The sequence below is a fragment of the Alligator mississippiensis genome, chromosome 5 (assembly GCF_030867095.1).
Source record: "Alligator mississippiensis isolate rAllMis1 chromosome 5, rAllMis1, whole genome shotgun sequence".
NCBI classification, from domain to species: Eukaryota; Metazoa; Chordata; order Crocodylia; family Alligatoridae; genus Alligator; species Alligator mississippiensis.
Genome location: NC_081828.1, coordinates 159083241 through 159101798, shown reverse-complemented (window position 1 = coordinate 159101798; position 18558 = coordinate 159083241). Strand labels below are relative to the sequence as shown.

The 18558-nt window shown below is 42.0% G+C and overlaps 1 protein-coding gene across 8 annotated transcripts in view; it reads right to left on the bottom strand.

The window, feature by feature from the left end:
- HYCC1 (hyccin PI4KA lipid kinase complex subunit 1) overlaps window positions 1–18558 on the bottom strand; it is an 80590-nt gene that overhangs the window by 12681 nt on the left and 49351 nt on the right. For all 8 annotated transcript variants that reach the window (XM_019498006.2, XM_059728928.1, XM_059728930.1 and 5 more), the window contains 6 exons: window positions 16162–16242; window positions 14983–15098; window positions 14006–14101; window positions 7666–7782; window positions 6764–6851; window positions 6074–6233 (listed from right to left, as the gene is read on the bottom strand). In XM_019498006.2, coding sequence (XP_019353551.1) covers window positions 6074–6233; window positions 6764–6851; window positions 7666–7782; window positions 14006–14101; window positions 14983–15098; window positions 16162–16242 — 658 coding nt within the window. The remainder of the gene's footprint in view (window positions 1–6073; window positions 6234–6763; window positions 6852–7665; window positions 7783–14005; window positions 14102–14982; window positions 15099–16161; window positions 16243–18558) is intronic.

Sequence of the window (18558 nt, the reverse complement as noted above, 5' to 3'; positions counted from 1 at the left end):
GCTGATAATGGTCAACATGTTCCCCTTTCCCAGGGATTCATCGCATCCCTTGCAGCCCTGAGCCTCTTTGCCAGGACTAGGGGAATTCCAGGTGCATGCCTCCATGCTGGGACTCGCACCAACCTGTGCCTCCATGTGAAGCACAGTTAATGCAGATCCCAGGAAGGAGGCACAGGGACAGCACAAGACCTGGGAAATTTCTGGTGCCCCACGCTTCACATGGAGGCATGGGTCAATCACAGGTCTCAGCACGGAGGCATGAGGTACCAGGCATGAGCATGTCCCATGCTTCCATGCCAAGACCCACGTGCGCTTTCGCTGATTACAGAGACATGCTCCTGGAGATACTATAGTGGGTCTCCATAAGCAGAGAAATCTGACCTTCCCTGCTTACAGAGAAGCACCTCAAGATTCCCTGGGGCACATCTCTAAGTGGTGAAAGCCAGGCAGGTGCTCCCAGGGTTTGAGGGTCCCAATCCCATGTGAGAAGTCTAAGGATACACAGGCCCCTCAAGCCCTGGGAGCCTGGGGCAGTTGGAGACTGTGGGAACACTAATGTTCTCTTTTCCCAGAGGTTCATACTTAGATGTTCTTGCCCTCTCACTGATGGTTAAATTGATCATCATATTTCAGATCAAGAAGAAATTTTTACTCATGGTCAGATTTCAAATGGATTACAGGAGTTTTTGCCTTCCTCTGTAGCAGAGGGGTGCAAGCCTGGGAAATATGATTTGTGAGGCTAGGCTAGAAGAAACAACATTATTTAGTGTGGAGAAATGACAATTGAGGAGTGGATTTGATAACAGGCTTCAAATATCTGAAGGGTGGTTATATGGAGGATGGAGATAGACTAGTCACTATTGCCATAGGAGGACAGGACAAGAAGCAAAGGTCTTAAATTTCAGTATGGAAAATTTAGGTTGGATATTAAGAACTTTCTCACTGTAATGGTGAACAAGCAATGGAGCAGGCTACCCAGAGCAGGATGTGGAATTTCTATCCTTGGATTTTTTTTAAGAGCAGAGTATTTAAGAGCAGCGCAGACAGATGCTTCACTGGTATGGCTTGATCTGCTTTGAGCAAGGGGGGCAGACTAGCTGACTTCCTAAAGTCCCTTCCAAGCCTGCTACTCTAAGATTTCCAGCCATTTCACACAAAAAAACCTGTGAAAAAAAACACATAATTTCGGTGTTTTCATGGCTTCTGTGAACTTGGGTTACAGTACCCAAGATATAGCATGTTTACTCGATTCCAAGATGAGCCCTGCCCACTTAACACAGGGAAAAAAGCTCCTCATCTTAGAACTGAGTACAAGGTCAGTGGGGAGGAGCAAGTGGCCACAGCAGGTCAGGCTCCAGCCCCTACCAGGGTCAGGTCTGTAGCTGCAGCCCTTCCCCTCCGCACCACTTCCACACCCTCCCATCTCCTACCTCACACAGCCTCTACTTTGCCACCCGCCCCTCTCCCTCCCCTGCTTACCCTTGCTCTGCCCCAGCGTATGCCATCCACGCTGCAGCCTGGGGCAGTGAGCCTGGCCCCATAGGAGCTGTACATGGCCTGCATGGCTGCTACAGGGACCAGGCTAGGGCCATACTCAGTGCCTCAGGCTAGAACCAGGACTAAGCCTGCCACCACATAACAAGGGTAAAGGGGGGGGGGGAGTGGGCAGCAGGGAGAGGGGTGGGGCCTGAGACAGAGAGGGGGCAGGCAGGGGGTAGATATGGCAAAAGGGCAAGCTGCTTAACCTCCCCAAGTCACCTGCCTCCTGCAGCAGTGGGGGGATGAATTAAAGATGACCCTCCAATAATTAGATTCTATAGATGGAAAATGATATAAAAAATTATAAATTTTCCATGTATAAAATCTAATTATTGGAAGGTCATCTTAAATTCATGGTCATCTTAGATTCCAGTACATACAGTAAGTCAGCAAACTACCCAACTATTGTTAGCCAGTCTTGCAATCAAGTAGGTGGTAAACTGTGCAGCATGTAGAATCTTGAGTTCTTTATAAGCAAAATTGTCTATTAACTTATGCTATCCCAAATGTAATAGTACACAACTGTTTCCCATGAAAGATTATAGGTTATTCATAAATCCAAATGGTGGTATTTAGAAATGCTAAAAATCCTGAGAAAATACCCCCTCACTTCACAAGATTCAACAGACTCATTTGGCCCTAAAACCTCTTCCATTCCTATTTCATGCTGTAATGCTTAGTATTCCAAGAATAGCATTATTTTTTCTCCGCTCAAATGTCATCTTTTTTGCTGGGTGCTCCACAAACATCTACTTTGCTTCTTTTTATTCAATCATTTATGTAAATATACATCACATCTCATAACACAAAGAGTACCTTTCAATTGATGTTTCTACATAAAACAGATTCACTTCTGTCGGTGAGATAAAAGTTCTGGCAACACTTCATTAGTAAAACATTTTATTTTAATTTCTTACTTTAGGTCTATACCTATTTCTCCAATTAAAAAAACTCTGAAAGTTTACACCCCGTATAGACTTTTCCTCCTTTTTTTTCTATTTGTGGATGGAGCTAGAACTATCATTACAAACTTGCACTTAAGTGCAAATACTGAAGACCAACAGTGGAACTAACCCATTTGCTTTCATGTTTATCATCTGCAGGGAAACCAAGTCAAAAACAACAAAGTCATTTGTGACCAAATGTTGGTCTGTATATCAAGTGAGTTTGATCCCTGTCTAATTACCAGTGGACAGATGCAACACTTTATTAAGTTTTTTGGCCTGCGCTTTTGCTAAATCTCATAACTCCTTTTTTTCTACACTTAAGCAAAAGGCAAACTAATTATCAGATAGCAAATGTTCCCAAATTTTTCAGTTCTCTCTACCAAGTCAAATGGCCATCCTAATTCAAACTACACCACACCTTCTTCAGCTGCAGGCTGGAATGACCCACCCCGGATTAGAGATGAAAGGGTAGGGGGGAGCTAGGACCCCACTGCACTCGTCTCCATAATGGGGCAGGGAAATCACTTGCAATCACAACCCCCTTTCCTCCCCGCTTTTCCCCCCAGTTGCTGAATGGTGCAAAACCCCCACATCTGCAGATGGGATCAAAAGGTTCTGCAGGCCAGATCGAGTCTGTGGGCCACAGGTTACAGATCCCTGCTCTACACAACTCCTTAAAGAACTGTCTCATTTCCTTCTTCCCTCTCTGCAGCATCTGGTTCTTTTCAATGCTACTCAAGTTCTCTGCTGAGTTACAGCACCTTGCCTCCATGACTCAATTTCTCGGTGAATGTTTCCGAAAATTGACAGTGAGGAAGAAACTTGCTACATAGATAGAGAGATGGTTGAAAAGGGAGCTGCTATTGACAACAATAGTCAGTTTTTTTGATAGAATTTTAAAAATAAGATTTTTGAAGATAGGTTGGTTTAATTTATAGAGCCCATGCCATTAAAACCCCCCACCAAAACACACTGATTCACAACCCAATGTAGGCTCACTTTTGGCATATAGAACAAAGAAACATCTAGTCATCCAAATGTACCTCCCCTCCCCCTGCAGACAGCCCCCAAAAAACATTTTTGGGTGCAAAAGGTCTCATTTGAAATGTCATTTTCACCCCCTACTAAACCTTTTCCCCCTGGTTGCCAGCACCCATGGAGTCCCAAATTGAAGTCTTCTCACTGAATCAAATGTTACTTTGACAACTGTTGCTGGCCCCCCCCACCCCCCTGTAAAAGGGAAAACCCCCCAAACCCTACCACCATCACCACAAATCTTTGTGTCCATCTTATTTCCCTCTCCCCACAAAAGCTATCATACCTTGTTTTGAACATACTCATCAACTAGCATGAGGTTAAAATTATGCTTCTCTGAACCATCAAGTCATAAGAAAAGTTTTTTTCTAGCTTTTACTGAAATCTGACACTACCAAACACCTCTTGCCTTACTGTTATCTGCTGCAGCACACATATGTCCCACCCATTGTCTCTTGAACTTCACCATCTGCATCAAGCATGACCCCTGAAAGAAGGTAATATCAAAGCATGATTTCCATAGAGACTGAAATCTTTAAAGGTGCTGACACTTCAGCAAAGATAAGAACTGCATGAAGACCCAACATTGGTCCTATAGTCCATATATTTATTCTATATTACCCAAAGTGACAGAAAACCACATTAAATCTACAATAATTTGCCTTCAGTCCTTTTGAAGGAAATAACAGATCCAGGCCCTCTGGTCTATATTCAGCTGCATCACCAAATCTGAATTAACACCAAAGCCAGTCCTACTGAGTGAGCAATGGCTATTGGGACTCAAAGGAAAAAACAAACAAACTGCTAGTCTCTCCTCTGGACATATTTTGACTATAAACAGCCCTTTTTGACAAATATGCTTTCACTATTTTTTTATATTTTTCATTGAGACCTTAATATAGGTATTAGTTTAAATTTACAATGTTACTCTAGTTACTTATAGCCATTAGCAAGTCTTTTGTAGATTTAAAAAAAAAAAGTCAGCAGCAAGAGAGACATGGTATTTTTTTTATCCAAGTCCTACAGTTTGTTTAGGTTTTTTTAATGGTCATAATTTTATTGCTAGTTAAACAGCTCATAATTATTAGTAAGACCAACACTGAACACATCATATACAAGTGAAAATTCCAATTATAATTAAAAAATGTAACTTGGTGAACTTCAACCCTATTCAGACCCAAGGTGAGGACAATCCAATCAATATAGCAACTGACTGGCAACTCTGATCTCTGATCCATTTTCTCTTCCTCCTCAGAATGGAGCAGGCAGAGGATGGAGTGTGGATTAAAGCTTCTGGTTCTGCAGCCGTTCATTAAGTGTCCAGTTTTCTGGAAGACTACTTCAGGTCAGTGAGCACTTTTTTTTACTATTTCTTTCATTCTATCCATGGCAATTAATACAATCATAACATGTACTAAGGGTAGAGCAGGAGAAGGTTCATCTACCTAAGATTCTGCAGAAATACTTTATCTACCGGAAATTACTTAGGTCAGTGCAAGTGTAACCACTTTATACTGGACACACGTGGAACTTCACAGATGTTTAACAGCTGCATCTATAAAGAGCTTGTATGTAACCAGTCTATCAGATTCAAGAGTTTTGTACAATCCCACTTTTCAGTTTAAAACATGAGCACTTGGAAAGAGAATTGTAAAATTTCCCCAGAACTGCATCAAATATGTTCATCCATCAGTTATGACAGTGGTTTTCAAACTTCCTAAAGTCACAGATAGAAATCTTTCATTTCACATCTGCCATGGAACCCCTACCCCCACCGTGGAGCCAGGTGACCCAGCCCAACAATGGCAGCACGCTGCCTCCTGGACTGCTGTGCCATTACTTACAATCTCTTTGCAAAACCCCTGATGACTAGGATCTCCTTAAATCACACTAGAAGTGCCCACCACAGCAGCTCCTTTAATGTTTTTCATTTCACTGCTTGCTGCCCTGCCCAAGGTGGGGCAGGGGGCCCCACCAGCCGGGCCGTTCGCCATTGACCACCGGGGAAGCAAAAACCACAGTTTTAAATGTGCTGTGGTTTTCACCTCCACAGCGATCAGTGGCAAATGGCTCAGGCATGGGGTGCCTCTGCCAATCAAGGACAAGGGGTCAAGTGGTGAAATGAAAAACATTAAAGGAGCTGCTGTGGGGGGCACTTCGGCACAATTTACAAAGATGATCTATAGCAGAACCCCAGGGTTCCATGGAACAGTTTGAAAACCATTGAGTCAGGAAAAAATAGGTATAGTTAACTGGTGGTAACCAGATTCAAGCCAGCAAAAGAGAGTGGATAATGATTCAGACATCCAAGTGTACAATATTCACTACCTAATTATGTTTTCAGCAAATCCGCTTGGACCTGTATTAATAATGTCAGTACTTCTCTTAAGAGAAAGAAACAACCGTGATTTAAGAGACTCTTTCTTATAGCAATTAAACAAAAAATATGTAGTGCCTAAATTCCCTGTGCTGCTTTAAAAATTAAGGCTATTTTAAATGATAAATGCATCCCTAATACAAGTTAAAAGTTAAAGGCAAACAGTGTTTCTTACCATGTCTTTTCCATCTATGCCCCCGGATAGACATGCTAGTCACAGCATTTCTTGATATTCTAGATGAAGTAGGTGTAATTTCAACCTGAATGCACCTAGTACCTTCTTTACTAGATTTCATGGCACCTTGAGGCAGTGAAGCCTTTATTGCATTAGCAACCTAGAGAGGAAGAATGTGGGTGAAGTTCTTAACATTAAGATTTGCATTCTAATAGAAGTAACTTATTGTAAATGGTCCTAAAGTATTCTACTACTCTTGGAAAACTACTGTGTGCAATTTGAGTTCATGTGATTATATTGTTCAAAGTTCTGAAGAGAGAAAACTGCTGCAATTATACCTACTTTAGGTGATGTAAATTCAGTGAAATTTGAAAAGTAGCATCACAATGCCTTAAGTAACTGTTGTGACAATAAGTAGCCATCTTTTCAAATGGAAACTAAAAATATTCTTCAGGGTGTTTTTGTGCTAACTTCTGAAGCTGTAAACTTTATTTATAATGGTTAAATGCACACACGAAGAACAAGCTTCCACACACCTTTAGCATAGGCAGTGTAAGTGATGCTTTATAAGCTTATAATTCCCTATTGTAGTGCTAAATCATAAGCATAATCAGGACGACTTATAGTGTAACAGCTCTGAATTAAAAATATTACAGGGGAGTTGAGGGGAGGGGTAGGCCAGGTACTTACCAGAAGTGGTTCTGGATACAATTCCAGCTGGGCTCTATACAAAACATCATCCATAGCTTTACGAGCCAGATCCCATTCTCCATTATAACTAAAAAACAAAAAAACAAACAAACACACACATACCCCATATGAATTTATTTTTCCTAAAGACTGCAAACTAGTTAGATTATCTCCCGTAGGGTATAGTTTTCTATTGATTATATTGTTTTCAAACATTTAGTACACTTCCCTCAGAAATCAGTTCTGATGAGTCCCTAAGCTTACTATTTATAAAGACAAGTAGTACAGTGAAGCACAATTCTTATAGACTTTTTAATTTTATAAAAAATTAACAAACCGCAGACTGAAAATAAATGTGCTTATTTTCAACCACTTGTACTCCTGAACAAATTAGTTTTAGGTATATATCCAATAAAGTTGTGGCATTTTAGCACAATAGGTACAACAGTACTCTGCCACATTTCTCATATTGGTCAAATGTTATCAAGTTTGTAGGAGTTAATACAATAATTCCAAAAATAGTTGCAAGTTACCCATGACCAGAAGCAGATCCTTATAGGACTGATGTTAAGAAAAGGAATAATATGGGAAATGAGAAAAATGCAAGATTAATTTTCTAAAACTATACACACATCTTTGTCAACTCAAAATTAACACATGCAAGAGAAATGTAGCATAAGTACCATTTTCAAGTAGCTGTTTACCAGGTGGTATTTTCCTCATCCTGGGTATGCTAAATCACAGCTAACAGTATACAAAGTTTGCATGTCTATCAAGAAAAGAATATATATTCCAGAACATTTGATTAAATCTGCCAATCAAATTAAATTTGAAAGGGTATAGCCACATGCAACTTAACCTATCATGTTTCTAAACAGAGTACAAGTTTAGCATAAACTTACAAGGCATAATAAATCCCAGTTAGCATTTGGACCATGAATTCAGAAGAAACTGGAATCCTGTTACTTATTCCTTTGTATTTTCTCACTTGTTGGCGAGGATATCCACACACGCAGATTCTAGAGAAACCACGTATTTATTATTAGTACAACTTCAATTAAGTGAGGCTTTGTATAATATGGTAGAGCTAAGAGTTTAGTAAGTGCCGTAACTAGAAAGGACATGGAAAAAATTAATCCACTCAGCAACTACATAGATATAGCTCTTCTCTGAGCTATATCACTGTTATCCATTTTGGAAGTGTTCAAAATGCCCTCTTCTGCCAGAGCACAAATCTTTCACACTAAACAGAAGAAGTTTGTGTCACAAACAACTGAATGGAAGAGCAAAAGTTTGAGTTTGTCAATTAAAATACACCTGAATTATAGCAAAAATATATTTTTAATGGGAAAAGAGCTTCCTAATGAAATATACACTTGAATACAACTGCTAGGGTACTTGTCACTGAAATGAGGATTCCTAAAAGCAGATTCGTATATGTTGCTCTACATAAGAAAAAAATTGACTAATATGGACAAAGATATTTGGGAAGTGAGAAGTTTTGGGGTGGAAAAAAAAAAAAGAAAAGAATGAGCTCTACATTCAAAAGACTTATGGAAGCAATAGAAAAAAAAATTAATTTTGAAGTTGTTTTCAATCAAAATCCTATCAGATCTATATGGGTCTTGGAGATCAAAGATGGCAATCATGTGCAGTGATTCACTGTATATATATTGCAATTTTTCCAAATAGGCAGCCTCCTTTCAGAATCTAAAGGAATAATATAGTTCTGTTACAGTATTTTAAAATCTAATTTGATTTCTTCTTTCTGGTTCTGCTATTGATTTGCTGGGCACATCACTTCCCTGTCTCCTTTTCACCATACACCCTGTTTTGTCTACTTAAACATTAAGCTTTTCAGTTCTTTATGCATGTAAAGCAACTTATCATTTTTCCCAGGTTAGAAGATCATATCAAACTTTAGATGTACTCGGAGTGCATACACACAAACTGCAGGAGTCCTGAGACTAAGACAGGCCAAATGCATTATGCATTTATTAACCGCACAGTTTATATATCCGCACAAAGTTTAAGCAGTCAGTAAACAAAGCAGTAGACCCATCTCATTTAAAATCCACCCAAAATCCTATAATGTTAGTCTATTTGTTAAAGCTTTAATGAAGAGCTGAGCACCCCAGCTTGACTTTGCACCAAGGAGCCTGGAAGGGCTCTCAGTTTCCCTGCCACAGTGCTGGAAGACTGAAGAGTCACTGCACAGGATGGAGCCTGGAAACTGAGAACCCAGCTTGAGCTCAAGCTAGCTGCAGAGCCGGAAGTCCCAGTTCCCAGGTCTGCAAGACAGGAATATGAGAAGCCCTCAAGTAAAAAACAACAGCAAACAAAAACCAAAGAATATCAAGTCTTCAGAGAACACCTGAGCAAAAATACAGTGCTACTGTAAATCAGAACTCGTGGTAGAAGTGATATCTTTTATTAGACCAACTAGAGTTTTGCAAAATAAATAAATAAATAAACAAACGAACAAAAAACCGGTATTTAAATATTACTGTAATAATATTTAAATCATGCAGCAGTAGTCTGAACCTTAAATCTCAGAACATCTGAGCTACAGTATCGTACTGCAATTAAATAGGAGCAGTAGAGGTTGACTCCCAGGAGAATGAGAGCTGACCCTGATCCATTTATAATTTCCTTTTCCAACTGTTTTTTTTGGGCATACATGCTATATGTTCACTACAACAGTATATGTTCCCCAGCCTGAGAAACACCAGTCTAGAAACTTTAAAAACATCCAAATGAACATCATACAGTCACATAAAATATTAGGACCCTACCTAATCCCCCTGTAGCCACAAGCAAACGTGTAAAATAATAATTGCAAAAGGGTCTACAAAAACATCCACTATGGATGTAGGTTGCTGACCCCTGCCCTTAAAGCTTTATGTTCTGGCCTGTGGATGTGCCACAACAGGGGAAAAAAGAGGAATCAGCAGGCGCTTTTCCTGTGTTGCCGTGAGAAAAAGCAGTGGCAGCAGCTGGATCCTACTACATGCCTGCCTCTAACTCAAACTGGATCAATGCAGTCCACAGCCTTAAAAGGTTGCTGACCACTGCACTATGGCCCTTCCCACAGAATACCCCCTCACAGACAGGATCTTTAGACAAAGAAGTCAAAGGCTTCCAGAACTATCATGTGCCACAAAAAGAGGGCAGGAGAGATCAAGGGGACCATCAATGCTTTGTACCCCTGCAATAGCTAAGAATTAAGTTAAAAATGCCCAAATAATCCTAGGAGGTAGACTACCCAAAAGACCTTGCCAAGTCTGACTCTGGGGTAAATTCATTCTTGAAACCAAACCCAACAGTTGGTTTAACTCTAAGCACCTGAGCAAACCACTTCTCAGGGCTCCTATTTTAATAGACATAAAAGTATAGTATAGGACTGAAATTAGATTTTAAGTTCTTTAGTGCAGGCACCTCACCCAATTTTATTTGTACTGCACTGCACAAGATCTTAAAATCCTGACAGGCCCCTGAGCACTACAGCTGCCTGAAATGCGTCTATAGAAATTGGCTATTGTCATAGTTAAACAAACTGTTTCCATCCTCCATTTCTCCACTGGAGATCAGACAGGAGAATGTACCACTTTCCTGTTCAGGAAGTCTGTCAAACCTAAGGACTGAGACATTTTAGCAAGGCACTGTAGAAAAGCTTGACTGGCATTCATCCATCTTTCTTGACACATTTTGGAGGCTCAAGTTTACAAGTTACTGGGAAATAAAAGAGCCTCCAATATGTCAGCTACTTCGTGACAAATACCCATCCATGTGTACGATCTTACCTTCTGGTAAACAAGAGGTATATCTTGCTCCACTTTTACTGAGGAAAAAGTCACATCCTGTCTTACCTTCCAGGAACTTCTTTGTACACCCATACCCTCAAATACATACAGTTCCCTGTGCTTATAATGGATTCTGTCCGACAAGCAGCCACATTACTGAGTTAAGTGCATACAAGCATCATGAGTTGGGACATCTAGTATGTAATGAAGTACAGTTAGAAGGAGGGAGTATTTAACAATAGCATAATAGTTATAGATTTATCCAGATCAATACTGAATTATATTCTTAAATAAGGCTAACTGTGGATTGATTTAGCTTGTTTGGCTTTAATTTATTCTCCTAAACAAAAGGGATTCTCATTGGTAATCATCAGGAATCCTGGTTTTCTCGGTTTAAAAAATGCAAATTATCTGATAAAACATACAAATTCCCTGATTAAAACCCCTAAATCCATTATTAAAATGAAACTCCACTATATATATGGGTATCAATTGAACAAAAATGTTTTATCAATATATTTACAACTTTAAAGCAATTTGGAAGCCTAACAGTGCCTCAATCACTATAATAAAATAAATTCTAAGCACCTATACATTGTGGTATTTGATTTTGGGTTTATCATGGAAAATCAGAGTTTTCCCTGTCCCCTTAGTTCACTGGGACACAGGTCCAGGCCCCTCACTCCCCACCCACAGCACCCCCAACCTGCCAGAGGGGAACCCCAGCTGCCAGGGCTACAGGGCCAGGGACCCAGGCCTGCAGCCCCCTGCGGCAGCACCCGAGCCCTAACTGCCACCCACGGGAGGTGGTGGCTCCTGCAACAGAGCCAAGTGCAGAACCCAGCTCTCGCTTCCTCACAAGTGGCACAGTCAAAGCAGAGCCTTTGAAGGGTGGAGGGGGGGTGGGGCAAATGCAAGCTGGTGGTTGCAGACTTGGAGCTCCCCCCCTTACTGCCCCCCCCGCGCCCTCTGCAGCCCAGCAGGTGGGACCCAGCATGGCAGGGCAGAGTTGGGCTGAGCAGGGGAAGCTCCTTGCTGCTGCAAGCCCCGTACCCCCAGCCCACCTGGTCGCAATGAGGGGCACAACTCTGTGCCACCACCCCCCACCACTGTTGGGCAGACAGAGGACACTTTGCCAGAGCAATGTGGGGCCTGCAGTGGCAAGGAGCTTCCCCACGCTGCCACACACTGCCCTGCCGCACTGGGTCCCACCGTGGAGCCCTTGCAGGGACGGCAACAGGACAGGGAGCCCTAAGCCCGCAGCCCACCCTCACCCCTACCCCATGCACATATCTGTGGGGCACATGCTTCCCCAACCCCCTGGGAGTGTGCACAGCGGCAGGGAGTCAACCCACCCCCACAGGCATGCTGACCGTCTTTCTCTCACTCTCCCCAGCCCCTTGCAGGCTGGAACTCTGCCAGTTTGCAGAGAACTCTTTGCAAAAGTGCAAAATCCACATGTTTCTCCATTACAACGAAATATCTGTGTTTTTCTCAGTTAAAAGGGAAAAAGCTGTATTTTTTCTCCTTTTTCCATGGGAATGGAAAACCCGGATCCTGGGTAATCATAAAACATGCTCATATACAACTAACTGTAGCTTTTAACAATGAATTTGGTACTTTTGAGTAATTAGTCATGTAGGTGATGTAAAAATTATTTGTCTATATACAGTTGCCATTTATTCACCACATTTTTCAGGTTCTTAGATAAGTAGAAAGCATCTTCTTGTACTACATTGTATTCAGAGATTCAAAAGCACAACTCCCCATTGGATTCTCATTCCAAATGAGCTAATAATTGAACTAAACTACCTGAATTAACTGAAAGAAAATATTCTCTGCACCTGAAGAAAATGCTACTATTCAAATCTGGTTTATACCCAACAGATTCGTAGCCAAAATGAGTAGTTTGACTGTAAAACTTCATCAGCATCCATTGGAAGCTTAATAATTACTAATTTAATTTTAAATTGGTTTAAGATTTTAATACATTTTGTTCTTAACACAAGGTATCAGTTTGACACTGGGTGCACCTACATATGACACTATGTCACCACAGCAATGCACTACGGCATCCACAGACAAAAACTGCGATGCTGCAGCTACATCACCATAGCGACATGCTCCCTCATATAGCGCATCGTTATGGCGACGTAACAGCTAAAAATAACTGTGCACACAGTGCAGTACAGGCTGTTACTCCACTGTCGTTTAGTACTTCCAAAAGTAGTACCAAAAGGGCTGGCAGCTGCAGGCTCAGTGCTCCACATCTGGCTGCCCCCCCCCCAATGGCCTCTGTAGCCCAGCAGGTGGGCCATGTAACAGTAACAACGGCACTGTAGGGGTACGTGTCAATTTGCCAAATAGTATGCTTTTTTATTATTATTTTCATTTTCAAAAGAACCATTTAAAACTAAGAATGTCCAAGCTAACTTGGTTAAACTGATTCACCTAAGAATAGAGCAAAAATAATCCCACTACCTGTTCTACAGATTTAAAACTAGTTCAGTGAGATCCAGTCACAGACCTACAGACTGAGTGATACTGGTCCTCCTACACACGTTTCTTCCATTCCCCTGCTTCCCCAAACTGATGTCAACCAGGAAGTCTCTAATTCTGTAATTATAGAGACATGGGCTTGGAAGAGAAGGTAAAAAGACACTTTAGGTCCCATTTTGATCATTCAAAATTATAGGTTTTATATGAAAAAGACATACCCTACTCAGATACCACTTCCATACCGCACTCAGAAATGAACTTTGGTTTACTGAAGAAATTATTACTACTAATACCTTCAAATGTACTTCAAAAGTTTAATGGAGTAGGATAACCAGTGGCATTTTTCAAATCTCAGCCCCAAACCACTACAGACTTCAGGAACCACCACCTCAGATCTCAAACCACTGGTATCTAGCCAGATGTCTTGCAAGCTTCTCTCAATAGAAGATTATTTTAGGTACCTATAAAAGTCTCTTACTAATCTCATATTTCCTCAGAAATAAAGAAGTCAAAAAGTTTGACAGCAACAACTGTCCTTTTTGTTGATGTGATAAGGTTGAATCTCTGTAACAGTGATACTGCTGTAACTAAGAACCAGAACCCAGAAAGCTGTTCTGTTCTCCATAAAGACAATTTTTCAGGATTTGGGGAGTTAAATCTTTTTTATTGCATTGTTTACACTGCTATATACTTCTCTTCCACTTGAACAAATCGCCTTCAAAAATAAGTCACCACCACGTTTAAAGTAATGTTAAGACACAATAAAATTAAGACCTACTACAAATATCCTCAAAAAAAGAGAAAGTAGAAATAAAATATTTTCAAAAAGTCTATAAACTCTGATCATTTATCCTCCTATGAACCTAGTGTTTAAAACTGAAGTGTTAGGTTAAAAGTTGACTGCATCCTTTTAAGTACATTCAGCCCATATGAAATTTACCTTGAGCAAATTTGACACAATGATTGGAGAGAGATTGCTGGCATGTAGCTTAAGGTAGCATTATAACACAACAGGAGGAATGTGAGGACTTCAAACCTGGAAACAAAAAGTCAAGATTATCAAAAAACTAAGAATTAAAGTTATCGGTTTAGAACTTTCCCTTTAAAAAAGGTAGTGTATAAAATAAGCTTTTATTAATAAACAGGAAGAGAGTATGCTGCTAAAAAAAACCAAACAAAAAACAAAAACAAAAAAACAACCTAAAAACAAACCAGACTTGGTAACACATTTCATTGTCACAGTCACAGCCACTTAACGTATTTACATTGCCAAGTCACAGCCTCTTCCTAATAGAACTATTTGCAATCTATCTTAAAATTATGTATTAAAAGTGTCTCTTGAAAATACTTGAATATACATAGATTGTAGTTGGAAGGGACCACAATAGATCATCGTGTCCGACCCCCTGCCCCTGGCAGGAAAGAGGACCAAGGTCAGATGACCCTGGCCAGGTGACCATCTAGCCTCTTCTTGAAGACCTCCAACCTAGGTGATAGCATCACTTCTCTTGGAAACCCATTCCAGATCCTGGCCACCTTTACTGTGAAAAATGTCTTCCTAATATCTAACCTAAATCCACTTTCAACTAGTTTACACCCGTTATTCCTAGGTCACTCCCTGGGGCACCTTATAAACAGCGCATCCCCTATTCCCCGTTGACCTCCCCTAATAAATTTATAGAGGCCACAAGATCTCCCCTCAGCCGTCTCTTGTGAAGGCTGAAGAGATTCAGCTCTCTCAACCTCCCCCCGTAGGGTCTATCACAAAGGCCACTAATCACGCAAGTTCTAAAAACTGGTAACAAATATCAAGCAACTAGAATAACTGCCCACAACTATATACTCAATTGGATGAAAGATAGTAGAACAACAAAATTACTTATAGAATTTTCAAGCAAGGTGTTGCTAAAATGTTACCTATTTTGCGCTGTTAACATCTCTCTCTGAGGATGAGGTCCACTGTACACAACCCTGGACAAACCATGTTGGGATAGAGCTCCCTCAGTAAGAGCCATGGAACCAATGCTGGAAGGCTAAAGTAAACAGACAACCAAATAAAATATTCAAGACATTTGTCCTCCTAGTTTCATTACAAAGCAGACAAGACACAATATGTCAGGTCTTAAGTAGCCAGCCAGCCACGTATCCAGGGAATGAACGGCACCACAAAAATGGGAAACCAGCCACAAAATATTACACAAAAATATTAAGTATTTTTATGACTGGGTTTCCACCACACCTTACACTGAATATGTGGCAGAGTTAGGATTGCACAGGATCTCCAACCAGCCCTGGTTGTTCCTGCCCGATGAGCTGATTGTTGGAAGGATTGGGACCACACCAGGCCTTGAACCAGCCCCAACGCAGTCTCTACCAGATGACAATCAGCTGATCACTGGCTGGATCAGGATTGCATTGGAGCTGGTTCAAGTCTTGGTCCAGTCCTAATCCTGTTGACGATCAGCCCAGCAGGCTCCAGGGTCTGCTTAGGGGCCAGGTCAAGCCCCAGTACAGTCCCAGAGCCAGCCAACAATCAGCTGAATGCTGGAAACCCAATTTTCAGCTTGCCATGAAGGCAGACCACCATGATCTTGGGCTGCCACTGCACTGGCAAGCAGGGTGCGATTGGGATCTGGTCCCCAATCCCAAAATTGTGCATTCTGCCATGCACACATGGCATGGCAATGAGATGCAATTGTTCAGATTGGGAATCAGATCCCATTGCATCTTTAAATTAGCATCCAGAGACCTTAGTGTTTATTAATAATTTTGAACATAAATAAGGTTATTTGGCTGCTTAAGTCTCCTCTTCTAGGGTAACTGTTCTATTACACAAGATTGGGAGAAAGCTAGTAAACAGTACAATTGTCATGTCTCAGGTTATGCTTAATTAAAGCTATTAAAGTTTATAATAGTCTCAGAAGACACTAGCTGACAAAAATAAAGTGTTTGGGGGAAAAAAGTCAAAACTTTCATTATATCTTCATGAAAAATATTCATTTTTCCAATGTCTATCTTAATGAACTAGCCTCAAAACAAAAGAAAATTTAAATTTTCTGAGTAAACATAAATTTTCAGTACTGTACTGTCACTCACTTCATGATACACAGAAGGCTTGGACAAGGATGGAATTGTGAAACTCAGCACCTTACTGTGCCCTTCTTTGTCCACTATTTCCTGGAAGATAAAAAACATCCAAAGGATTTATTATCATATAAAAGTTTAACATACAAGAACATTCATATTTCAAGAGAAAGCAAATTAAATATCCCCAGTATAAAGTTACTTTATAATGTAAAACAGCTAGAAACTTAGCTCACCTGATATTTTCCCCTAAATTCACTGGTTTTGTCTTTTTAAAATGTTGACTTGAAGATATTTGTTATTTACTGTTAATTGGTATTTGATGATCATGTTATTGATGCACAAATAATTTAGCAATGAACACAAATACACAGGGCTATCTCTTGTAAGATCTATTTTCACCTTGTATTAGCACTCTCTCAACAGTTACTATCCATTATGACAGACAGACAGACTTTTTATAAAGGTTTAAGGGGGAAAGGGGATAACAATCTAACAAAAAAAATAATACTGCCCACACAGGGGCCCAGGTACAACAGACAGAGTCTAGGGCTATGGCCCGCAAGCCCTGCCCTCACAGTCTAAAAGACAAAAACAGCTAGTAAAGGATAGTACAACAACAGCCCACTCAGACTCCTGCCAGTACCCCGGAAGGGGCAAGCAGTATCACAGCGTGAGGACTAAATGGATGCCCTCAACACTGCAGAGCATCCCCTGAATAGCCCAACGTGCCTGGAAAGTGGATACCATCTGCTGGAGGACCACATGTCCAAATTCCAGTGTCAGGCGTGCCCGGACCAAGAACTGAAAGTCTCAAGGCATCATCAGAGCTGGCCCCAATGAGCCAGTTCCTGAGGCCCTTGAGGATAGCCATCTTAGCTTGACCAAGCAGAAAGTTGGCCAGGCAAATGACACCCACCTCTGCCACCCAGTATGGGAAAGAAAACATAGGTGCTCTCTGAGAGGTCCAAGTCTAGCGTCTCAAACAAAGTACCAAAGGCAGCAAAGAGCGGCAGCAGCCAAGGGCACCCGAGGAAGGCATAGAATAAATCCTCTTCTACCTCTTCTGGGCAAAAGGGACAGGCCGCTGATGCAGTCGGGCCTATGTGGCAGATGAGAATGCCAGTGGCTAGTATCCCATGCAGCAACCATCACCGGAGGTAGTCAGTTTATTTGCTAATGGATAGCTTAAGCACCGGTGCCATTAGGTGCTGCCTCCATGTCATGTCAGGTCGAGTGGTAAAGATGCAAGTGTGGCAGACACAAACCACCTATGTGTACAGGGCTATCTGGGGAAGCACATCAAGATGAATCCCAGCATCACTGTCAGGAGACACGGGAAGTGTCAACATGGTGCCAGGCCTGTATCAACGCCCAGATCGTTATCCATGGCTGGGACAATGGGCAGTGGTGCAAAAGGTGCTCTGGAGATATCTCCGGCAGGAATGTCCTGCTGCGCTCAGAGGTAATCCTCGATGGCAGTTGCTGCCTCTGCTGGGAGGGTGGCTCGCATGTCCCCCAAGAGAGAGGTGGTGCAGCAGACCGAATGCATGCCCAACTGGGCAACCAGAGCCTCAGCTGACAGCCAGTCCGACTGGGCCATATTGAGAAGGGGACCTAGCCAGACTGTATACGACTGGATGAGAGAGTCAGTGAGGCTATTGGACCTGAGGCTCGACAGCCTGTGCCACAGGGCCGGCTGTAGACAAGTGGCTACTGCAGCAACTGTGGAAATTGCAGAAGTCTGGCCAGGTCAACCACGCCCTGGCCTCCCTCAGCCAGAGGCAGATAGAGAACAGCTTGGAGGAGCCAATGGTGTTCATCCCAGAAAATGTCCACCAGCAGTCTTTGAAGCTGTTCGAATAAATTCAGTGGGGGGGTGCCATAATGTTGCGGCTGCCAAATTGTTCACAATGAGGACCTGCTCACAGAAGGAGGCTGGGCAAGCACCAGTGCCACCGCCGCAGGCGCACCTTCACCTTCTCGCTGAGGCCTTCCTAATTCCAGGCTGAGAACACTGATGGGCTGAGGAACACTCCCAGAGCTTTAAGGCCCTCGTGGAGGGGGGAGGGAATGATTGGTCCATGCACTGAGGAGTAGGGCGTTGCTCTTAGGCCAGTTAACACGAGCCAAGGAAGCATGCTCATAAGCACGCTGACAGTCCACCAGCGACTGGACATCACCCACGGTGCTGAGGAGAATGGTCACATTGACTGCATATGCTGTCAGCCCAACCAGCGGGCCACCAACCAAACCAGAGACCAATGGAAGAATAAGGCCAGTTAGGTGCCATTGCAGCATGTGAAGCAGAGAGCGTACAGCATTCCTGAGAGGAGGTATCCCTGGCAGATGAGCTTGTGAGCCAGGAATGGAGCACAGAACATGCCGTTCACTTCCAAAAAATTGGAG